The sequence below is a fragment of the Siphateles boraxobius genome, unplaced genomic scaffold, assembly GCF_051911475.1.
Source record: "Siphateles boraxobius isolate OS27281-9 unplaced genomic scaffold, OSU_SipBor_1 8, whole genome shotgun sequence".
NCBI lineage: Eukaryota > Metazoa > Chordata > Actinopteri > Cypriniformes > Leuciscidae > Siphateles > Siphateles boraxobius.
The window spans coordinates 39,181,097-39,203,866 of NW_027509208.1; the positions used below are offsets into that span (position 1 = coordinate 39,181,097).

General features: G+C 38.8%; 1 protein-coding gene across 1 annotated transcript; it reads right to left on the reverse strand.

The window, feature by feature from the left end:
* Nucleotides 1-132: 132 nt before the first annotated feature.
* On the reverse strand, nt 133-22,320 carry gareml (GRB2 associated, regulator of MAPK1-like). Its single transcript, XM_077220649.1, has 6 exons — nt 22,020-22,320; nt 18,126-18,266; nt 13,255-13,385; nt 8,486-9,601; nt 4,733-4,893; nt 133-3,006 (listed from the first exon to the last, which is right to left on the reverse strand). The coding sequence occupies exons 1-6, from the start codon at nt 22,129-22,131 to the stop codon at nt 2,241-2,243; spliced, it is 2,427 nt and encodes an 808-aa protein (XP_077076764.1). The 5' UTR covers nt 22,132-22,320; the 3' UTR covers nt 133-2,240.
* Nucleotides 22,321-22,770: the final 450 nt, after the last annotated feature.

A 22,770-nucleotide genomic window follows, 5' to 3' on the forward strand; every position in this document is an offset into this window, starting at 1 on the left:
TACTGCATGTAAAGAAAAACTCATTGAAAGAGTAAACTGATTCAAAGTATGTAGTACAGGTATTTTCATAGTGTGGGGCCCCAGATCATGTTAGGGGATTCATTAATAAAAAAAAATGTTTGATTCAACAAATAAATGTATATTGAGTTTATTAGATTCTATTTAAAACATTTAAACAAATAATTTCCATCCAAATCAGTGGGAATTGGCGGCTATTTGACACTGACAAGCCCACCAAATATACGCGTTTTAGCATTGTAAATTAATAGAAAAATCCTACCAAAATAAATAAAATTGGACCCAAAATTAATTGTGACTTTTTATCTCACAATTGTGAGTTTATATCTCGCTATTCTGACTTTTACCCCACGCAATTGTGTTTTTAGGCCTATATCTCACATGAATTTCTCAAATGAATTTCTCAAAATGAATTTCTCAACAAGTTCGACTCACAAGTCTAACTTCAAGCAATTCTGACATACTTTTTCAATTCTTTTCTATTTCAATTCTGACTACATACAAATCTGAGAAAAAAAGTCAGAATTGTGAGATTTAAAGTCAATTACCTTTTTTATTTTTTTGTTCTGTGGCAGAAACAAGCTTCTGTAATTGTCTGTTCAAATAGTTCCAATTTCAAACAATTAAGGTATGCAGTACACTAAGCAAAAGGAAAACTAAGGAAAACTAGTATTCCATTTAGAACATAGCCTATGATACAAGTACATTAACGATTTACTTTGTTCAAGTGAGCACTATTGATTTATTCTTTTCTGTAGTTGATCCAGCAGGATTAAATCATACATGATGAAATTACAGTACAAATGAAACACTACCGCTGTTAAATATTATTCAAAGTACACATGCATCTACAAAAGGGGGAAATCTGTTATATAAACATTTCTGCAATGCTGATGAAACATTTAAAAGAAACAGTGAGATAAGGCTAAAACCTTCTGGTTTCAGCAGCTCTGACTCACCTCACAGACACATCCTCCATCAGTGTGGGCTGTTTAGTAAACTCTTAATTACAGTCACCTAATTACAGTGTGTTCTTTAGACTGTAAACTCTCACTGCTCTTATTAGTGTGTACATCACAAACTGAGCTCTTTAAGTCTCTAAAAAAGCTCATTTCCAGTGTGCATGACATGGGCTCAGTGTGAGAGCAGATGGAATTAAAAAACTTGTGCCCGAAGTGGGTGAATCTTGTCAAAAACACCCTAAAAAAAAGAGGTTTTTTTTCTTCACAGAATTTCAGGAACATTTTCCCTCAATTGTTATTAAAATAATGTGATCAGAAATTTTACTTTTGCGTTTTGTGCCATTCTAATTATTCTCAATGATTATCATTAAATATTGTATTATTAAAAAAAATACTGTAATACAATAACAGTATAAATTATTTTACTTAAATTGTTATCGACACTTATTGAACTGAAGAGTCAACACTGAACTAGCCCGAGCTGAATAACAACACTGTTCGCTTTTGTAGAGCTGCTTATAGCTGATTTGAACTCTTTTTGTAATTGATAAACTTAACAGTTTTTGAACTGAACTGAATCAACACTGAACTTACTTGAACTGAATCAAGAAACTATTGTCTTTTTACTGCTGCTTTACAGCAATATTTCAATTGGTTCCATACCTGATGAAGTTTGCATCATTGATTCTGTTATTTTCCTGTTTATTACTGTGAAGCTTCTCTGAAACAATCTGTATTGTATTAAGAGCTATAAATTAAGGTGTCATGACTTAAAGTTATTTAAACATTTTTCCACGTTACAATAACAAGAATGAGATTTTCATACAATCTAACAATAACAATTTATTTATTTATTTATGCTTTTGATTTTGGGGTGAAAAATGACCTGGACATGATCCCGAAGGGTTCCATGAGATTCACCCAGATCCAACTGACAATCATGTCAGATTATTAGAAAACAGACAAAAGAGGTCAAAACACAGTCAGTACAACCCTTGAAATACAGCAGAACGGCCACAGATGAGCTCTGACTGTCCCCTGAAGGTACACAAAATCACCCCACCCAAAAAATAAAAACATCGAATAGTGCTCCATAATATATTAGTCACAATCTGTCAGTCCGATTAGAGAGGTGTATTTCAGACACACACACACACTTATAAAACATCTGAAACTGTCCGAGTAGAAGCACTAATTGTGGCTGGAGTAATTTTGTGTCTTTCAAATAAAAACATCTATAAGTTCACAAGGATGCTGCCCTCATATCTTGGGTCTCCATCCCTTGATGAACTGCATGATTTTTTTGACCTGTAGTTTGGTGAGGTTAAAGTCCTCCGACAGGATTTCCTCTGTCAGCTGAGTGAAAATAGAGCCGTCGATCCTCTCTCGGCTGAACAGACCAATCACGTCGTCCGAAAGGCCGATAAACCTCAGACTGGACGAAACCTCCTCTACCGAGAGCCAGCAGAGCTCCGAGGGGGGTCGCCATGACGACCCCGCCCCGCCCTCTGCCCCCCTCGTCATGGCAACGGATCCGGAGACGGGGTCCACGGTAACCGTGTCCTCTTCTGAATTCTTGACTGGTCTGGGCGGAGCCTCGGGACTGCATTCTGAAGCTCCCTGATTGGTTTGAGGCTCCTTGGGGGTGGAGCTAATGAGGTCGGGTATCAAAGTGGGAGAGTTCCTACCAGTGATGAGCCAGTCGGAGGAGGCGTGGGTGTGTCCCGGGTTGGCAAAGGGGTTTAGGGCACCGAATGGTGCGAAGCGGTTCTGCGCCACCGGCCGCGGCCTGGGACATGTGGAGTAGTTCTTTTGGGCGGAGTCACTGCTGAGTAGAGGTGTATTGAGGACGTTGGAGGTGTAGGCTCCGCCTCCTCGAGGGTGGGACCAACAGGCCTGCGCGGGCTGGGCGGGATCAGGGCTTACACAGGGGTCGGAGGTCACACAGTCGGCCCAGGTGCATGGGTAACAGTACAGAGAGTAAGAGTCCGGCGATGGAGAGTTGCTGCCACTACGAGGAGCAGAACTGATGGAGAGAGAGAAAGAGAGAGAGAGAGAGAGTTGTGTTCTAATAAATAAATTAAGAAATCACCAAAAACTCACCGTGCCTAAAAAAGTACAAAAGTCTAATCCAAAGAGGTGAGAAGTTGCAAAATACTCAATTAAACACTTAACCCCTATTCGGACAGGACTAGTTTTCTAAACAACGTTCGAGTTATAATACTTATCACTCAACGTTTGTGAGTTAATGTACCGATTCAGACAGGACTCGACTTCAGGCGTGGGAGTGTGTGTTTTCTAGATGTGGGCGTAACAGAAGGTCATCTGCTGTGCTTTTACAGTGTATGTCTTTTCATTTATCATTTGTTGATATCATTTTAATTTATTAGAATAACCCTATTTAAGCAGTGGCTGTTTATTATAAACTCGCATAAGTGAGCAGAGAAATCTAGACAAGTGTCTTACTCTTACCTGACACTGATTTTAAAATGGGCGGACTTCGCAGTTTCTGTGATTTTGCTCTATTTATTAATTTTGTGTTATTTTTTCATCAGATACCATCCATATTGAAACTAAATGAAAGCATGCCGAAGATTGGTGTGCAAACGGTAGCTCGTGTAGGCCAGAAAACACACTAGGAGAAGCGTTAGGATAATACAACGTTTGCATTCGGACAGGATTATATCTCCCTGAGGACTGTGAGTTTGCTGAAAAACAATAGGTAATTTGCCTAGGAATTTTTACTAGTTGGGTGAGAAAAACACAGACTTGGCAGATTTGGGCAGGATTAAATCGTAAAGTACATCTGTGAAACACAAATTTCTCTAACGTCCCCCTGTAAAACTAGTCCCGTCCAAATAGGGCTTAAAATGGTGGGGGAAAAAGGCAACAAGAAAGCAAAAAGATCTTGTTTTGACCAAGTCATTTGCTGATCCTCAGTAAAGCTGTAGTTTTGATCTAGCATTTGATTTTTTGTTGTCTTTTTTCACCATCTTCTCATAATAAATAAATGAAATACTTTTTTCTCCTTAGGATCTTGTTTAGTAGTATTTGATATAGTTAGGATAAATTTTCAGTGCTTCCGAAGGGAAAAATTTCCTCAAAAGTACTAAAAGAATTATTAATGGAATAATTACCTTCCTCTTGATTCCCATTCCTACTTGTGTCCTTAAAGTACTTAAAGACATCCCTATTTAAACCCCTCCAAGATTACACCACACCACAATACTTCCATTTGCAATGATTGCTTTCAAGAAAAGCAACGGACATATTTGCAATGCCTTCGTGGCAGCTATTTTGGGCATCAAGACCAAGTCATATCTACAGTACTTGAGTGAGGCATTCCTGAAATCTCAAAAACTGCTTGCCACGCTCACATTTCAAAAACATATTTCAAATCAGAAATGAACTTTAATTTTTAATTTGTAGTTTTAATTTGTAAAACTAATCCAGAATTGAACGTATAAAGCGATTGAAATTCTTCAGAAATTTTGGACTAAACCGCTCAATTCATATGGATTCGTTTTACGATCGCTTTATGAACTTTTTGAAGTGGTGGTTGCGTAACTGTCAATGGAGGGACAGAAAACTCTCAGATCTCATCAAAAATCAAAAAAACATTTGTGTTCTGAAAAGCTTATGGGTTTGGAACGACATGAGGGTGAGTAATTAATGACAGAATTTAAATTTTTGGGTGAGCTATCCCTTTAAGTCTTTGAATAAGTAAATCTTTCAGTGTATGTGGTTTTTACCTCTCTTGCAGTCCAGAGGAATAAAATGAGTGGTTTGGGTTGAGCGTCTGTGTGGCGTGAGCTTTAGGGAAGCGTGTGGGGACTGGAGGGCTCGGGACGGGGCCTTTAGCACAGCGGGGCGGAACGGGAGGAGCGTTTAAAAAACGACACTCCTCTTTCACCTAGAGAGAGAGAAGAAATCCAAAAGAACTATAACTATGTCACATTATAGAGTGTGAGTGACATCTCTTATTACACAGACTTGCTCTTGTTTTCCTCACAACTCAAGAAAATGTCACTTTCTGTCCAGAAGAAAGTGAAACACCATTTTCTGATGTCATTAATACTGAACACAGGAAATTAAACCCTAAATACCAAAAACTGAACAAATGAATAATAAACACAGAATATGGAATAAACGAAACAATGAATACAGAATAATAAATACTAAACAATGAGAATTGAAAACTAAATACAGAGCACTGTAAGTTTGATTACAAACGCTGAGTCTCATTCAAAAATCGTATATTAAAAGAATATAATTCAAACTATGATCACTAAAACAGATGTAATAGCAAGTATCAATTCATCTCAGGCTGTCAATCAAATGATTTACATGATATAATTGCAAGATATTAAGATAATTCATATACATAATTGTGGCAGATGTGCAAATCGCTGAACAGACTAAAAGTATTCTTAAAATGGAAACTGTGCTAATGATTTTAATATCATTTTAACTATATTTTAATAATCAAATAGGTACTTCTAAATGTATTTAAATCTGTACTCTAATCTCAACTCTATCCACAAAACTTTATTATGTGCTTCTTATTTAATAACTCTAAACAATGTACAGTACAATATGATCAAACAAATGATTTCTGCATGTGTTTATTTTTTTAATTACAGTCAATATGTAAATATATGTCCTTAATGATCATCATGATGATGATGATAAACATTAAAATATTTATCGCTGTCTAAATTTCCTCTTCTGGGAGAAACAAACTCTAGGATTCTGGGATACAGTTCATTTCCTCCACAAATACACCAGGGAGTGTGTGTGTGTGTGTGTGTGTGTGTGTGTGTGTGTGTGTGTGTGTGTGTGTGTGTGTGTGTGTGTGTGTGTGTGTGTGTGTGTGTGTGTGTGTGTTTGAGAAGCTAAATTACAGGCCACAACTGAACCCTCTATGTGTGGGAGAAAGAGAGAGAGAGAAAAGCAAAAGGCTGTAATTTCAGTCAACAGCGTCAAACAGACTTTAATTCTGGCTCTACGAGATGTCTGTTTTTCAGAGTAAAATGTCAGTCATTTTATCAGGGAAAAGTTGCTACATTAAAAACTACTTTACCACCTGGATTATTAGTATTTTAAGAATATTTTGTAGTGTTCAAAATATTCAAGTAGCTTCTCATATTAACATTATATAAAAGACATTGACTGAGATGATGTGTGATTGTGTTTGTGTTTGTGTGTGTGTGTGTGTGTGTGTGTGTGTGTGCGCGCGTGCGTGCGTGCGTGCGTGTGTTTGTGTGTGTTTGTGTGTGTGTGTGTGCGTGCGTGCGTGTGTGTGTGTGTGTGTTTGTGTGTGTGTGTGTGTGTGTGTGTGTGTGTGTGTGTGTGTGTGTGTGTGTGTGTGTGTGTGTGTGTGTGTGTGTGTGTGTGTGTGTGCGTGCGTGCGTGCGTGTGTGTGTGTGTTGTGTGTGTGTTCCGGTAAACGCATGCTCATTATTCAGTCTTTAAAAGCAATAGTATCAATAATTTAGTCTGGGACAGCAGTGCTGTGTGATGCTGTATATAATGCACATATGATTGTGTGTGTCTGTATGTGTGGGTTTGCATGTGGGCCTGTGGCAAAAACAACGGAGGAATACAAGTACTCTCATGGGAATAAAGAGGGTTAGTGAACTACCGTAGATCTAAGCTCAGGGTCAGAAGCACAATAACACTAGGGAAATGTCTAAAAGGAGCGATTCTCACAAAACTTGTCGAGAACATGTCCAGAATATTTCACCTCAAAATTTTTTGGGTAAGACTTTTATGCACGTATTTTGTTATACAATATTATTAAATATTATTAAATACATTATACTTTAAAATATATATATTTTAAAAAATTATATCTAATATTTAATGTTTACATTATACTTACAGAGAAGTAAGCCTCTTTTTTTAGAACCATTAAGATTTTATTGGTGGCATTATTTTCCATAAAAAATACATACATTTCCCCAACAATTATCATTAGAATACAAACAAAATCTAATTAACATTATTGTAATGCCATATACATTGATGAGCCAAAACATTATGACCACCTGCCAGATATGCTGCCAAATATGCCTCCATGTGCTGCTAAAACAGCCCCGTCCCACCCAGGCATGGCCTCCACAGCAGCGCATCCTTCAAGTCCTGTAGTTTGAGGTGGACTGAACCTGTTGGTGCGGCACGTCCCACAGATGCCCAACTGGATTAAGATCTGGGGAATTTGGAGGCCAGAGCAACACCTTGAACTCTTCATCATGTTCCTCAAACCATTCCTGATCAATGTGTGCAGTGTGACTGTGTGCTTCCAGCAGGGAACAGCGTTGTCATGAAGGGGTGTATCTGGTCTGCCACAGTGTTGAGGAAGGTGACGTGTCAAATAAAGGTCCACATGAATGACCAGACTCAGAGTTTCCCAGCAGAACATTGACCAGAGCGTCACACACTCCCTCCACCGGCTTATCAGCATTATTTCCCCCCAAACCAGTTCAGTGGGAATCCCACCCTGCAGCCGATTCTAAAGGTTTCATTGGTCATGCCAATCACTGTACTGATTGCCTACACCAAACACTGATCCCTAAACCTACCCGTCACATTAACCTTAACCAATAAAATTAGCTGCAGGGTGGGATCTCCGCTGAACTGGTTTGGGGGGAAAAAATCAAGCTTTTTATCATCCAACAGTCCATCCCGGTGCATCACTTCCTCAGATGACCGTCTTCCACTGCTGCTCCAAGGTCCAGTTTCGAGGCTCAGTTGCCCGTTGTAGCCGCTTTCGACAGTGGACGGGTCATCATAGATCTCTGATTGGTCTCCATATGCAGTGTTGTGACACATTCCTCACATAACAATCGTAGACCATCTGTTGGCTCGGACCAGACGGGATAGCCTTCATTGCCCTCGTGCATCGATGAGACCATGTCGCCGGTTTGTGGTTTGTTCCTCCACGGACACTGTTGGTAAATTCTCACCACTGCTGACCGAGAGCAACACACACAAGCCTTGCCGTTTCAGAGATACTTTGACCCAGTCATAACAATTTGGCTCTTGTCAAAGTCGCTCAATGGCCTTGTTAGGAGATGATCAATTATATTCACTTCACCTGTGACTGGCCATAATGTTTTGGTCATCAATGTGTGCGTGTGTGTGTCTGTGTATATTGAACGTTGACTTCCCCCCAAAAGTGTAAACACTGTGACACTATCAAAACATTGATATGTTTTGCTTCAAGATACCCAACAAATCAACTTTGATTTTTTTTGTATTGGAAATCTAATGAGAATCACCACAGATGACTATTAACATGGTTAATAGTCATGAAAATAATTTCATATAATGCAAAAGTAATGGTCCTAAAAATAGGCTTCACTTTCTTTATGCAAAATATAAGTTAAGATTTTTCCTTTAACTTTATGGTTAAAATATGGCCCAGATATATTGTATGAAAAAACAATACGAGGCAAAAACTCTGAATTTTATTTGAAAATCTATGAAAAACAACTGCTTACAGCTTCTGATTTGGGTGGAACTGGGGGTGGAGTCGACACTCTTCCTGCTTCCATCTGCACCATGGCGACGTGGGTGGAGCCCACCGTACCCTCCAATGACGTGGTAGTGGAGTGAAAGGATATTAGGTTATGCTCCGCCTTCACCGCGCTCTCAGACGCCAAACCAAAGCTTCCAGAACTCTGATTGGTCCAGAGCTCTTCGTATGGAATCTCCTGCGTCTCAGTCGACCAATCGGGCGTGACGTATTCTCGTTCCTCTCCGTCGCCGTCACTAGAGGGCAGCGTGTGTGAGTCGACCAGCGAGTCTCTGCAGCCGTGTGAGATTGTGTGTGTGTGTGTGACCGCTCCACCTCCGTACACACACAGAGACAATCTCTGCAGGGACGTCCCCAACTCGTCACGCCCGTAGCCTTGAACGCACACCCGGATCCGCCGCGGACTGAGACACTCCTCTGAGAAATCCGTCTTGACTTCGCGCACGGCGCGCGAGTAATCGTCTGGGTCGAAGCTCTCTTGGCAACGCAGCGCACACTGCAGCACCACCTGCTGGTAGGAAGCGTCTGCGCGCAATAGCCCCTCCGGCAGAGTGAAGCGCGGCATGTCTGTTAATAAAAGGAAGTGAGACGGCGTCACTTCCTCTTTGCGAAGTATGCAGCAGAGAACAACAGTTTTGCTGATGATGCTGAGCAGTTTATATCGATGACCCTCGCGGATCGCATGAAGATCGTACAGGTTGCGAGGAGGTCGCGAGGGCACGGATACGTTCACAGGCAAACGCACGCGCTCGATGATGCTGCGCACGGTGTGTTCGCCTCCCTGCATCTGCAGCTCCTGCGGCGAGCGCGTGCAGAACCGCCCGCGACACTGGAACGGCAAACTGACGCTCTCATTGGTCCGATGGTTCATGCATATCAAACAAGGCATCTTCGTGCGGGCGGGACGTCCCAAAGCTCCGCTTGCTTTGCCCAGTCGCCGTAGTAGTGTCGTCAGGCGGGATTTCTCGCGAGTCGATTGGACACAGAGCAGTTCTGCTTGGCCCATGAGAGTCAATTCATCACCCGTCTGAAGAGAGAAATTATATAACTCGCTATCCTCCGTAAACTCCCCAGAAACCACCTACAGAGAGAAAAAAAAGAGACAAACGTATTTGCATTTAACACAAAAAACAGTGACTGATGTCGTTTAAGTATGAACCTAATATGTCAAGCTACAAGCTACTCATAATTTACAGCAGTTAAACTTCAGTCAAGCCTAAAATTAGTTAGTTACACTAGAAGCAACTAACAAAATGCACTAACTAAATTCAAGCCATTTAAGGGGACAGTGTCTTTTGAAATATTGCCGCTGTCAGGCGGAAACCTCGTATCTCCAAAAACGCTACTTTAAATGGGGAAAAAAAACAAGTTTTTAAAATAAAATGTGTTTAATTAGTGTTGTCAAAATTGATAATGTGGCTTGGCCTTAATATATATATATAGTCAGACACTTGCATGTGTCATTATATTATTAACATATTACCAAAATCAAGCTTCAAATGGAGTTACAAAGTTTATGAATATAAGGATTACGTTTTCATCAACTTACAGGTTATTAAATTTACTGTAGCTATGCGGTAGAAACACCGCAAACATACAGAGACGGTCCAAACTGCGTGTGGCACTTCATTCATGATATAGCCGGATGAAGTTATAAGGTTTGACTGACAGTTTGAGAAGCCAATGGAGTTACGAGTTTAGGCACAAGTTACGAGTTTAGGCACAAGCTCTTTTTAATAATTTTCATTGGTTAAGTTTTTGCAAAACCCACAGAGACATGAAGGCTGACCAATAATAATGATTTATAAAATTAAATAAAAATACAATATCCGTTGATACAAGGTTTCTGCCTGACAGCGTTGATATGTTTAGCCCTATTCGGACGGGATTTACTTTACAAGGGTAGATGGAGTAATGTAATTTTACCACAGGACGTCTGTAATATTAATGGCCAATTCGCACGGGATATCTCAGTAAAACTAGCAGAAGTGGGAGGGGTAACTCGATTTGCGCATCACCGTCACCCTCCTGTCGTCATCTGGTATTACGTTGCTTCCTGATATCAGGTGCGCAAACACATATAATTTATATTTTATTTGTAGGTATAAAACAGTTATGTCTGTTGGATATGAATTAACCTCAGATTGGATTGTGTTGGTCATACTGATAGGCACTTACCTAACGCTAAAAGATGTTTCGTGCCTCTAACAAGTGCTTTCGATCTTCTTTCTGATCTCAATGGTATGTGGAAAACATAGATATAAACACTAGATGTCGCCTTGGGGTTCTAAACATGCGTCAAAACCACCGCCATCTTGGAACAGGGGTCTTGTCATAGGAATTAGCTAGGTAACGCTGAATTCATGGACTTTTGTGCTGCGTATGGATGTTTACACGAACCATATCTAAAAAACAGACAGCAAGGGATTACATTTCACAAGATTGTGAAATTTTGTAAAAAAAAAAAAAAAATTCTCTGGACTCTATAATAAATACATGTCTGACTGTTGGGACGAACCAAAACAACTAGAAAATCGCAGTCATGACGATTTATGGTGATTTTATTTCTGTTAGACCTTTTCCTACATTGACGCTGATGAGGGATTCCCCTATTTCAAGATGGCGGCTCTATTGACGCATTCGTTCCAATGAACTGCCGTAGCCAAGGCGACATCTAGTGTTTATATCTATGTGTGGAAAACTCGTCATGAATGCAACTGATGCTTTTTCAAGCGTCTCTATACTTGAAAAAAACGCGGAAAAACTACTTTTAAACACGAAATGACAAAATTTTTACGTAAATATTTACAGCGGGTCTAATCGCACAGGATTAGTATTACCTGAGGTAATTTTTCCGGACCTTTTTACTGAAGGTAAAAGTCGAAGTAATCTTTACTGACATTGTAACGTTAATGATAACTGAGATTCATTTTCGGGCGGGACTAAAATCACAGAGAAGCTCTGGTAATAATTACTTTACCCCGCCTCTCCATGTTAAAGCAGAACTAAGTAACTTTTTTACCTTAACCGAACAGCTTTGGAGTCATTGTAATGTTTATATTACTGATTTCGTGTTGAATGGTGGTCGTCTCGCACCCCCCTGGTGCCTGTGAGCCGCAAAACCACCCTTGCAACTTTGGGCCGGCGGGCGATATCGTGTGATATCAGGTCTCGCGAGGTAACGAATTGCTTTACGGCACTGCACGCGTACACGCCCCCATCCAGGATACGGCTAGCTATAAGAACAACTATCGTCCCATGGCAAAGCTGGCAAATAAGAAGCAGAAAGCTAGAAAAGCATTGTCGGAGGAACAGAGAAAGAGGAAATGTCAGACTGACCGAGCGAGGAGTCAGACACGAGTAAACATCGGACCTGCGTAGCGAGTGGGACTCTTGTCCGGTTCCTCGTGCTATCAGATTCTCGTTAACTTTTTCTAGATTCTTCCGACCGCGCTTTCTTCGTTTTTTTTCGCCATTCTGAAAACGCAGGTCCGATGTTTACTCGTGTCTGACTCCTCGGTCAGTCTGCCATTCTTTCACTGTTAAAGTTGATTCCTGCGATTATCATGAGAACAGTTGTCAATATCTCACATAATTATCAGGATATAAATAAGCCTACATGTTGTAAATAGTGTAAATGAGCGCAATTTGCAAACTATTATGATAAATTGCAATAATCATGTCTAACAACATCATAACGGACATTGTTACGAAATCAGGGCTCTCAAGTGTCACTCATTTCGGTCTTTTGTCACGCTCTCCCGCCACACATTGTATTTCTCACGCTGAAAAACTATTTGTAATATATTTAATATGCCAAAACTCTGGCCGCGCCGCTCTCACTGTGGAACCGGCAGGAATCAAGCGCGTCTCCTCTGGTGTTGTTCGTCGAGCTACACAATAGCCAATCAGAAAATAGCACTATTGTATCTGGGTAAGATTTAACCCAACAACCAATGACAAAAATGTATCTTTTGGCTGGATGTCACTCTTGCCTGTCTTCAAAACTTGAGAGCCCTGCGAAATAATGCGACGTACATGATACACTTTATTGGTGTCATTTGGCATTTAGGCTCAGGTAAGCCTAACGCGGTAGGCTACTTTATTATTATGAAGTGCAGAGGCCATGAGTGGTGTTTACGACAGGTACTCTACAGCGACTCTAGGGATCGCTGTTTGACAAAAACAGAAATCCTGCATAGTGCCGCTTTAAACTAGTCCTGTCCGGATAGGGCTTAACTGTGATAATATATAATTTATCATTTAATCAGACTCAAATCATGGCTCAAAAACATTAAATGAATATTGAATGAATCAGCGAGTCATTTCTTTTGAACTGATTTGTTTATCGTGAAACTGTCTTAATCTGAATCATACATTCAATTAGACTTTACAATGACAAGCAGTGCGTAATACAATGTGAAAAAACATGCAGTGTTTTGCCATGTTAAATCACTATTTGTTGGACTATGTACTACGTAACTAGTAAAGCGACACTGTTTTGAAAACCAATGAGACGTTTTATAGTGTTATTTTAGTATCATTGATATACTATATATTTATTAATTTTTAAAATTAGTTTTTCATTTTTATATTCCCTGTTTTAATTTTAGTTTAAGTTTTAGTTTGTAATTAGTAATATTTTTTTTTATTAACTTTAATTTCAGATTTAGTTTTAGTTTTTTTTTAGCTTTAGCTAACACTAACAACACTACTGACAGATGCTGCCATTACCTTAACGCTGAACGTGATGGGCTCCATGACGAACACGCGATCAGGAAAGATTCCTGCGATTTCCTCCACGCTTCCAAAATACTGAACCGGCTCACGGACATCCCGATCCTGATCCAATAACTTAAACTTTCCTGAGGACAGAACAAAAACAGTCAAAGACAGAAATGAAGAAATAGTTTTACAAAATTTTCCCCTGAAATGAGCTCAAATCGAACTAAACCGCCCTCTGATGACATCCTGGAAGATAATTTAATTTTAATTTAAAAAAAAATGCAAAATGTTTCTTTTGGGGTATAGAGTTTAGTCTCTCAGGATAACAATATGCTTTATATAATTAACAACAGAAGTCTATGGTATGTCCGCATTTAAGTGTGTATGTGATCTTATAGGTCATTTTCTCACACACACTGATAAAGCGTAAGAGAGCGTATCTCTCTTTGTCTTTTGGTCTCCTGGCAACAGCTTTTCTTTCTGCAGTTCTATACGACACTCGGAGCTGAAAGGGTTTCTTTCTCTTCTGAAGTTTTACTATTTATTTTCTGTTCTGGATGCATTGGTACAAAATAAGTCTCTTCCACTAAAGCCACTAAAATTATTACTGTTGCAAACATCGGTTGGAGCACCTTCAACCAATCACAGCAAGCATAAATTTAAATACACCAATCACATTTCACTAGCACTCAAACACCCATTTGCACACACTTTAACCAGGGTTCTCAAGTTTTATCAAAAGCTTGGAGTGAGATCACATGCGGTTAGGGGAGGAGCCCTAATGGAGCCCCGGCCAAATTGGGGACCCCCCAATTTTACCCATTGTTCATAATTAACCAGCACAAATTGAAATTATAACAATTGGTAAATCTGATAAATGACAGAGCACTTCATCACATCAAATATACTCTTTAACGTTATATTTCAAAATTACAAATATACAAAAATATAACAAATTGCTCCAAACAGTTTGGGAAAACAAATCGTTTTGCATTTTGAATGTGTCTAGTCGAAATGGTATAATGATTTATTGTGTGGTGGGACATTGTGAACAAATGGACATTTTAGAGTATGTGTGTGTGTGTGTTTATAATAATAATGTATACGATACGCTATATATTAAATGTTCAAGCCTAAAAATTTTAGACGAGCTTTCTTCCCATTTATCTTCTCCATCACGACGTGTGTTTGCGCGATGTTGTTGGTTATCTAGTAACGAACGTACGGAGGCCGAGAATGTTCCGTCAACTTCCGCGTGTTCGCGCATCTATGATGCCTAGAAAGAAACTTCACTTTGTGTGCCTGCGCCTCGTATACAACCAACGTTATATATAAAGCTTGCAGGACAACTTGGTTGGCATTGCCTTTCAGCGTGAGAAATACACGGTGTGGCGTGTGAGCGTGTGAACTGGTTGAATTGCGTGTGTCTCACGGCCAATGCGTGAGACTTGAGAACCCTGCTTTAACATAGCTATTTAAACAGATACTTCTTGTGTATTAAACTGCAGCATTTGTGCTACGGACATTAATGATTCCTCAAATCATGTGTCTTGTTGAGGAGAGATGTGCTGTTATTAAGTGATTTACCTATTTTCAAATGACAGACAATGAATAAAAAATGTGAGAAAAAATACTAAAGGATGTTTATGGACCCGAGTATCACATAGACTTGGGAGCGTGTTCCACCTAGTAAAACCTTAGCAACTACATAACACACCAATAAAATATTTAAAATACCCTAGCAACCACTCACATCACTCTTGCGTCGTGGTTGTGGGTTCTGATTGGTCAAACACCTCGCATATTTTCTTCTTTATTAATATCTACTATATATTAGTCTAATTTTAAAGGGATAGTTCACCCAAAAACCGTAAGACTTTCATTCGTCTTCGGAACTCAAATTAATTTGTTTTTGATGAAGATCTTTTTGATGAAATCTGAGAGCTTTCTGTCCCTCCATAGAAACTTTGCAACCAGAAACCACTTAGAAACCACTTTGACACTTCAAAAAGTACATAAAGAGATCGTAAAACATGAATTAACCGGTTTAGTCCAAATTGTCTGAAGAGACTCGATCGCTTTATATGATGAACAAATTGAATTTAAGCTTCTATTCACATATAAACTGGGCTCAACACTTAGAATTTTTCTACTGACAAATTTCTTTGTCCTTTGTTGTTTGATTAACATTAAAACAAAAACAGCTGTAGGTGTATTAGGCTGCTGTCACTTTAAGAGCTGCACTGATCCAATAGACTGTTACACAAGCATTTTATTTCTCAACTGTTTACGTTCACTTAAGACATAACAGACTATGTTTACTAGGATTCTCACAGAGACCGGAATTTTTTATGTAATTCTGTGCGAATATGTCCATTCAAGTCCAAGAAGATGTGAAAGAGAGCTCAATTCAGTATTCGCACGCCGTCTGAGAAGCAGCTTTCTGGGCGTACGCTTCGGATGTGTGCGCACACAAAACTTCTCACACTACTGAACTGAGTTCTCTTTCACATCTTCTTGCGCTTGAATATTTAAATTGACAAGGCTTAAAAACATGTGCAAATAATAAACTTTCCTGATGCAGCACTGGCCCGATTGAGCAAGTGACAGTTGTGTCAACTGTCCCGAGAAATGTTCACGCTGGCCCTCCGGGAATGAATGAGAAGTAAATGGAGTCAGCCGACCTGCTATATGTAGCTGATTCTGAACGAACTCGTCTTCGAGATGAACGTGTTCTAACGCATTTTTAGTCAATAAAATGTTAAAAACACAATAGTACATATTTGACCATTTTTTGACATTATAGGGGAAGCCGGGCTTCCCTTGGAGTCTTAAAGAAATCCCCACTGTCTTTATGAACTTTTTAAAGCGTCAAAATGATAGTTGCGTAACTATCATTGAAGTGACAGAAAGCTCTCAGATTTCATCAAAAATATCTCCATTTGTGTTCTGAAGATAAACTAAAGTCTTATGAGTTTGGAACGACATGAAGGTAAGTATTTAATGTTAGAATTTTAAGTTTGGGGTGAACTAACCCTTTAAGAAGGCAATCAGCAGAAGTTTGTCCCCAAATGTATATCTAAGTCATAAATACAAATGCACAAATTTTAGTTTTTTTATAGAGTGCAAAACTGATCAGTAAATTGCCCACTTTTCCAGCTGCCTTGGTTCTCAAAGTATTATTTTTTGTCCATTTTCTTCATAGAGTGTAAACAAAATATGTTTATTGTTATAAGTTTATGTTATCATTACAAAACATTTTATCTAATGCAGAAAATTAATGAGATTATTATTCCATACAGTAGCTAGGTCAGAAAAACACAGAAATATAATGTGCCTATATTCTGCAGATCTTCCGTTTTGAGAGTCATCAATAACAACCCTCTTCTGCATCATCAAAATCACAAGCAAATCTAAAATATCAACATGGTCTCATCTTCTGCATCTCTCAGCTGTGTAAAAATCATCCTTCTGTAATTCCATCTTCCTTATTAGCACTCTATCTGTCTATCTGAGAGACGTTAGACCCAGCCACCGAGACACGAATGACCTCATCCATCCCTCTCAGCATCTTACTGCCTCCGGAAACCCCAGCAGATGATCTCATTGGTCACCTGACCTAATGGTATGGGTGGCGGGTATATTAGGTAACTGGCGTCCCAGGAGAGGAAGTCGAGCGCAGTAATGTCTGCGATTCCGGAAGCTCAGAAAAACGGGCTCCTCCTGGGCTCTCGTGGGAATGACGTCAGGATGAGGTAATGATGAGTTTGACTTTATGAATGAGAGCGCTAGCCATAGGATCAGGGTTTTAAAAATTTGCCCCTGCTGGTGGATGCCGTAACTACACCACTCTGTGGCCAAAAAGCATCTTTCTCCATTGACGGCCATTGATAAGCAGTCGATTCTAATGAAATCAATTTTATGGATGGATGGATGGATGGGTGGGTGAATGGATGGATGTTTATATATATATATATATATATATATATATATATATATATATATATATATATATATATATAATTGTATAAATGATTAATAAATCATTATTATATATTGTATAAATAATTACGACAAAATGGTTTCACTACAATGTTTTTATAGAGAATAACGACAGAATTACACAGAAAAGACATTTCATAAAATTATCATAAAAAAAGATAGACTTCTTTGTCTTTGTTGTAATCTTAGGATGGTTATATCACTAAGACATTTTTGGCTTTATTCTACAGAAAAAAATTCACCATCTTCATTATAGTTTATAATCTTAATAAGTGTCTTTTTTATTGTTCCTTTATCACCTGAATGCTTTGCCCACGTTGTATGAAAACACTCGCTGCAACAAAACACTGTGAATTAAATTGAGACTGACTGTGTGTGTGTGTAATTCAGAAAGTCTAAGTGACCATGTGTGAAGTTAAGTGCTTGAATACAACAATCAATATACTGTTAACAACCAATCATCTCCCTTTCTCTGTCTCTCTCTTTCTCTCTGGCCTGAGTGTTTTAATAGCTTGTACACTCAGTGGATAATAATGAAATCAGTTTTGTGTGCTAAAATATTTCTGCTGTAGGGTGAATTATTATTTGCTGAAAACTCTACTTTTACCAACTAGATTCTAGATGAAAATGTGAGTGGTGCATTTTTGGTGCATTTATAATATTCTGGTCTCTCTGGTCCATTTTATCATCAGCTAGGAGAAAATAAGTCATAAAGTAATAGCACACTTCTAGTCAACAAACTGCACAATTTGCAATATCATTCATGTCCATAAAACTAGCAAAACTGATGCAGCAACCACTAATGAATTACAATCATTACTTGAGTGTCAGTTCACCTGCTGGCACAGTCACACAGTCCAGTGTGTGTTATATGGTACCTTGATACTGTAGTGGGATGTCTATTTTAGGTCCGATCACATAATGTCCTTCCTCCAGACTGTGGGCAGTGACGGTGGTCCACTGTCTGCAGGAGTGCAGCAAAATCACGTCCTCCTCCGACAGACCCTCCACATTCTCACCTGCACATACACAAAAATGCACAACTGATATGATTATACAGCATTTACAGGTTCAGCACTGATGCAAAAAAGACATTTATATTGGGCAGGCTGATTAATTGGCTGATACTTGGCTTTTTCGAGATGATATGTATCAGTAATGCTTGGCTGATTCTACATTAACTCAAATTAAATAACAAATTAATAACAAATCAAACAACTTCTATAAGTATATCAAACCTTACCCAGAAGCATACAGTACACTCAAATTAACACAGCAAATCTAAACTTGATTGTTATACCCGTTGAAAAATGTACAGTAAACTATATTATCCCCCAGCGTTATTCCGTATATAAAGTTGTCGCCTATATATTATATGCAACTTGATTTGCATACATACAGAACACTAACGTAAAGTGATATATATATATACTGTATAGGAAACCTCAACTGCCTGTTTTTTTCTATTTCGTCGCTGTAACTATATTATTAACCAGGTCTTTATATACAGTTGGATATACAAGTATGTCCAAATTTATCTGCATATATACAGTAGACTCAAGTAAGGCAATATATACTATACACAGCATATATAAAAATAATGATTGCTTGTATCGTCGCAAAATATACATTTCACAGAATTTTTTTATAAATTACCTGGTTTTATTCAAGTCAAAATATTATTTAACATTGCTGAATCAACATAAATACATTAATTTATACCAACAAAATTTGTATGAGTTAAATCAAATATAAACATTATCATCATGATTTTCTGTAAAGCTGCTATGAAACAATGTGTATTTTGATGAATAAATCACAATACACTATATAAATAAATTCGATTTGACATTATTCCTTTCACACACCCATAAAGGTTGACCAGGAATTGTAAATCACGAAACACATAAGGCACAAAAGCTACAAAACTATAAATCCAGATGTATCTGCCCTTAATTTGTAGCTTTAAAACACACACACACACACACACACACACACACACACACACACACACACACACACACACACACACACACACACACACACACACGAGCTCAACCACAAACATCAAATGAGTTCTTTGAACTTCCTCACATGGGGTTTATGGGAGAGAACTGAGGTCAGCAATCAGACACAAACAACATCACCTCACAAACATCAGGCTGATATCTCCGCTGAAGAAAGGATGAATGGACAAAGAGAGAGGTGAACTGTATTGATCGGGTATTAAATGCATTCCTCATTGAGACTAGATGCTTTACACAGCGAACGAGTCCAACACACACATACACATTCTCTGCAGATTGTCTGTTGAGTATAATTATTACTGTCTGTGCTTGATACAGTGAGATCCTCCTACACACACAAACACATTACAGCAGAATCTAATCAAGCAAATGATCTGAAGGTTTAAAATTAGCATTACAGTCAACAGGAACAATATTAAAAAACATGTATTATCAAATCTGTTGTCACTCTCATATTTATACTGTAACATATTTGTGTACTCATTGCATTTTAAAAGCCTGTTCACACCAAGGTTGATAACTATAGCCATAACTTTTTAACTATTTCATTACTATGTGGGCAAAAAAGGTCCATAATGTGCATTGTCAATACTGTAGCGATGTGTAAAGCAGAGCTCTCAAATTGAATCTGAACATGAGCGAAATCTGCATGGGCAACTTCATATTGGTGAATTTCGAATTCACACGGATTTCCTACTGAAATTACTCAATTTTGCCTGTGAAATCTGCTGGACTGCACCTTAAAGGCCAACTGAAGTGCCTTGAAACGCGCAGCATTACTCAATGTGTTGACGTAATTTTCCCTGAAAAACAGGAAGACAAGGCTGGGAATCGAGCAGCTCCTCCCCTTTTAAAAATAGATAATTGCTTTCGGTTTATATCACAGCTCGACCAGAGCCGTTGAGCTCCGTAAAGCTGCAGTTTCCTTCTAATCTCCTCCATATCGCTTTAAAATAAAGCATTCTGTGTAGAATTCAAATGGGTCCGATACGTTTTGTGGTCTCGGATATGATCCGTTTTGTGGTCGCGGATATGATCCGTTCTGCGTTATTGTGTCTCTGGACCGAAGCAGACTGTGTCGGCACAACATGAAACCAGACTTCAACAGACTTCAGACATTCCCTATATAGTGCACTATGAGCCATTCACCATGTAGAAAATAGTAAATGTGTGAACAAGTGACTGATTTCACCTGCAGCTTCAGCATCTATTTATAATGTAGGGGGCGGAGCTTCAGATTCTAGAGAGCATTTGATTGGACAGAAAATCTGATGAGAAGCTAAAGTGCAGAATGATGTCATCAAAATCCTTGATCCACATTGGCGGAAGTGAGAGACTGTAAGTTTTGAACGCTTACATCTTCAAAATGTGAATTTTGTCATTGTTTTCATACTAAAAGCCAAAAAACTTAAATTGGGATTTCATGCGGACTTTGATAGAATATTGAACTATAACGATAACAACAAAGAGTAACAATATCATTGGAATCTCTTTTTTCCAACCACTGAACTATACAAACATTGTCAGCCATTCATACTTTAAAGAGCTGGAGAATGTAAAGCGGCAGATGATAAAGCTGCATCACACACTTGAAATAAACCAGAAAATTATCGTTTGCTGGTGTGGACACTCATATAGTTATAGTTATCATTCTTGGGATGAACAGTCAGGCATTATAAGTATTTATGCAATACATCATACATGCGCATACAATAAACAAAAAGTAACAATCCATTATGGTCGTGGCAATGGGCCTTGGATATCTCAGGAAAATTAAGTTCTGGACTGTTTGCTTGTGTTAAAAAGAACTATTTTCAGCATGATTTATTTCTAAGAATGCCCAAATCTATTGGATATTCCTGATTTTCTCGTCTAATTCATTTTCCTCTGATTCAATCATCTTTACAGAAGAGCTAGGGGTGAATTCAGGGTGAGTGGGACACTTTTTGCCATTGATATGACTTGGAAAAAGTGTCCCAATCAACCTGAATTCACCCCTAAATACATTTCAGAAAATGCATTTCTAGGTGCAAAATATTTCTTTACTCTCACCAGAGAGTATGGAGTCTAACTATAATGCAAACACAAACACTCCATGAAAAAGTCTGTGAAACTCATGTAAAACGTGTATAAAGAACATGCTGTCACATATCATGACTTATATCAGACACATATGCAGTTTATTGATAATTGATTATTTTAGTTATAATTCAGTACCTTTTTCCCCACCATACAGAGTCAAACTTTCACACACACACAGTCGACACTGATGGGAGTTTAATTCTGTGTTTGTGATTGCTGAGTAAATGTTGGAGTTTCTCCTGCAGGAGGTTGTTTAGTATTCAACACACACTACAGCGCATTACAACATTAACATATGAAAAGAGCTGCAGCTCTTTAACACACAACACACACTCTGTCACCTATAGCCAAGAGACAAGTCAACTACACACTTCACTGAGGATTCTGTGTTACAAACATTTACACAACGTTTCATTAGTTTCATGCGATAAAACATTACATTTGGTCAGGGTTAGTTAAACTATCCCGAGTGTACCCAGAATTAATTTGCATAATCATAGGCAAAAAATCATTAATATGCAAGCGAAATGTCATGTTTCTTATTCCACTAACTTTGATTCGGCAGCAAGCTGAAGAATCTTTGACGCGACGCGGCGCAACATCATCAAAGAAACTCTCGCGCTCGATTTATAACTACGTTCAATAACTCTGATGCTTTCTTACCGTGGCTCAGTCTCACGAGTGTCGGTAAGCGGAATTTGCTCACGATCACGTCCAACGGCAGCGACACGGAGCTCCACGAGAGTCCGGTAATGCTCGCGGATAGTTTCTCCATCTTTCATCCGTCACCATCATCATCATCACTCGCATCACGGGGACGGAACGGAACCGGTGTCAGGAGCGCATTGGGCCATGATGAAGAGAAACGCGTGAGATAAACTCTGAATCTGAAGTGATGTGATCTGAACCGGACTCACCGAGCGAGGCGCGCGACACCCGCCGCCCTCCTCCTCCTCACGCACTCGCACCCGCGCGCTCCGCAACACCGGACTGACAGTGCGCTGGAGATTCTTATCACTTCAAAATTACAATTGTTCTGTATTTTTTATGAAAGACGAAAAACTTTTTATATACTGTTAAGTACAACACTTGCGTGAACACTCATAAAAAATCCCTAATATTTCCAAGTTAAAGACCGTGGGAACCTTCCTTGATACAATATGCCAATTATACAGGGGGGGATTGGGGGTAGCATTTGCGTCATTGACTAATTATTTACAGTGAACAATAACATATTGTACTCAGGCCTATACTTTTATGATTAATACAAAATTTAGTTTTACTAAAAAAACTTTTTCTAAAAATCCAACATTTTAGTTTTTTGGCTTTTAGTATGAATATGTTAGCCTCACTGTTGTCTATAAGCTAGTATGCTCCAAAACAATGACAGAATTCGCATTTAGAAGATATAAGC

Excerpts from the sequence above, each read along its gene's own strand:
- gareml (XM_077220649.1), bottom strand. The coding sequence starts at position 22,131 with ATGGAGAAACTATCCGCGAGCATTACCGGACTCTCGTGGAGCTCCGTG. Across the intron at positions 9,602-13,254 it reads CCATCACGTTCAGCGTTAAG|GTGGTTTCTGGGGAGTTTAC; the intron begins GTAATGGCAGCA and ends TTCTCTCTGTAG. Across the intron at positions 4,894-8,485 it reads TTCCACCCAAATCAGAAGCT|GTGAAAGAGGAGTGTCGTTT; the intron begins GTAAGCAGTTGT and ends CTCTCTCTCTAG.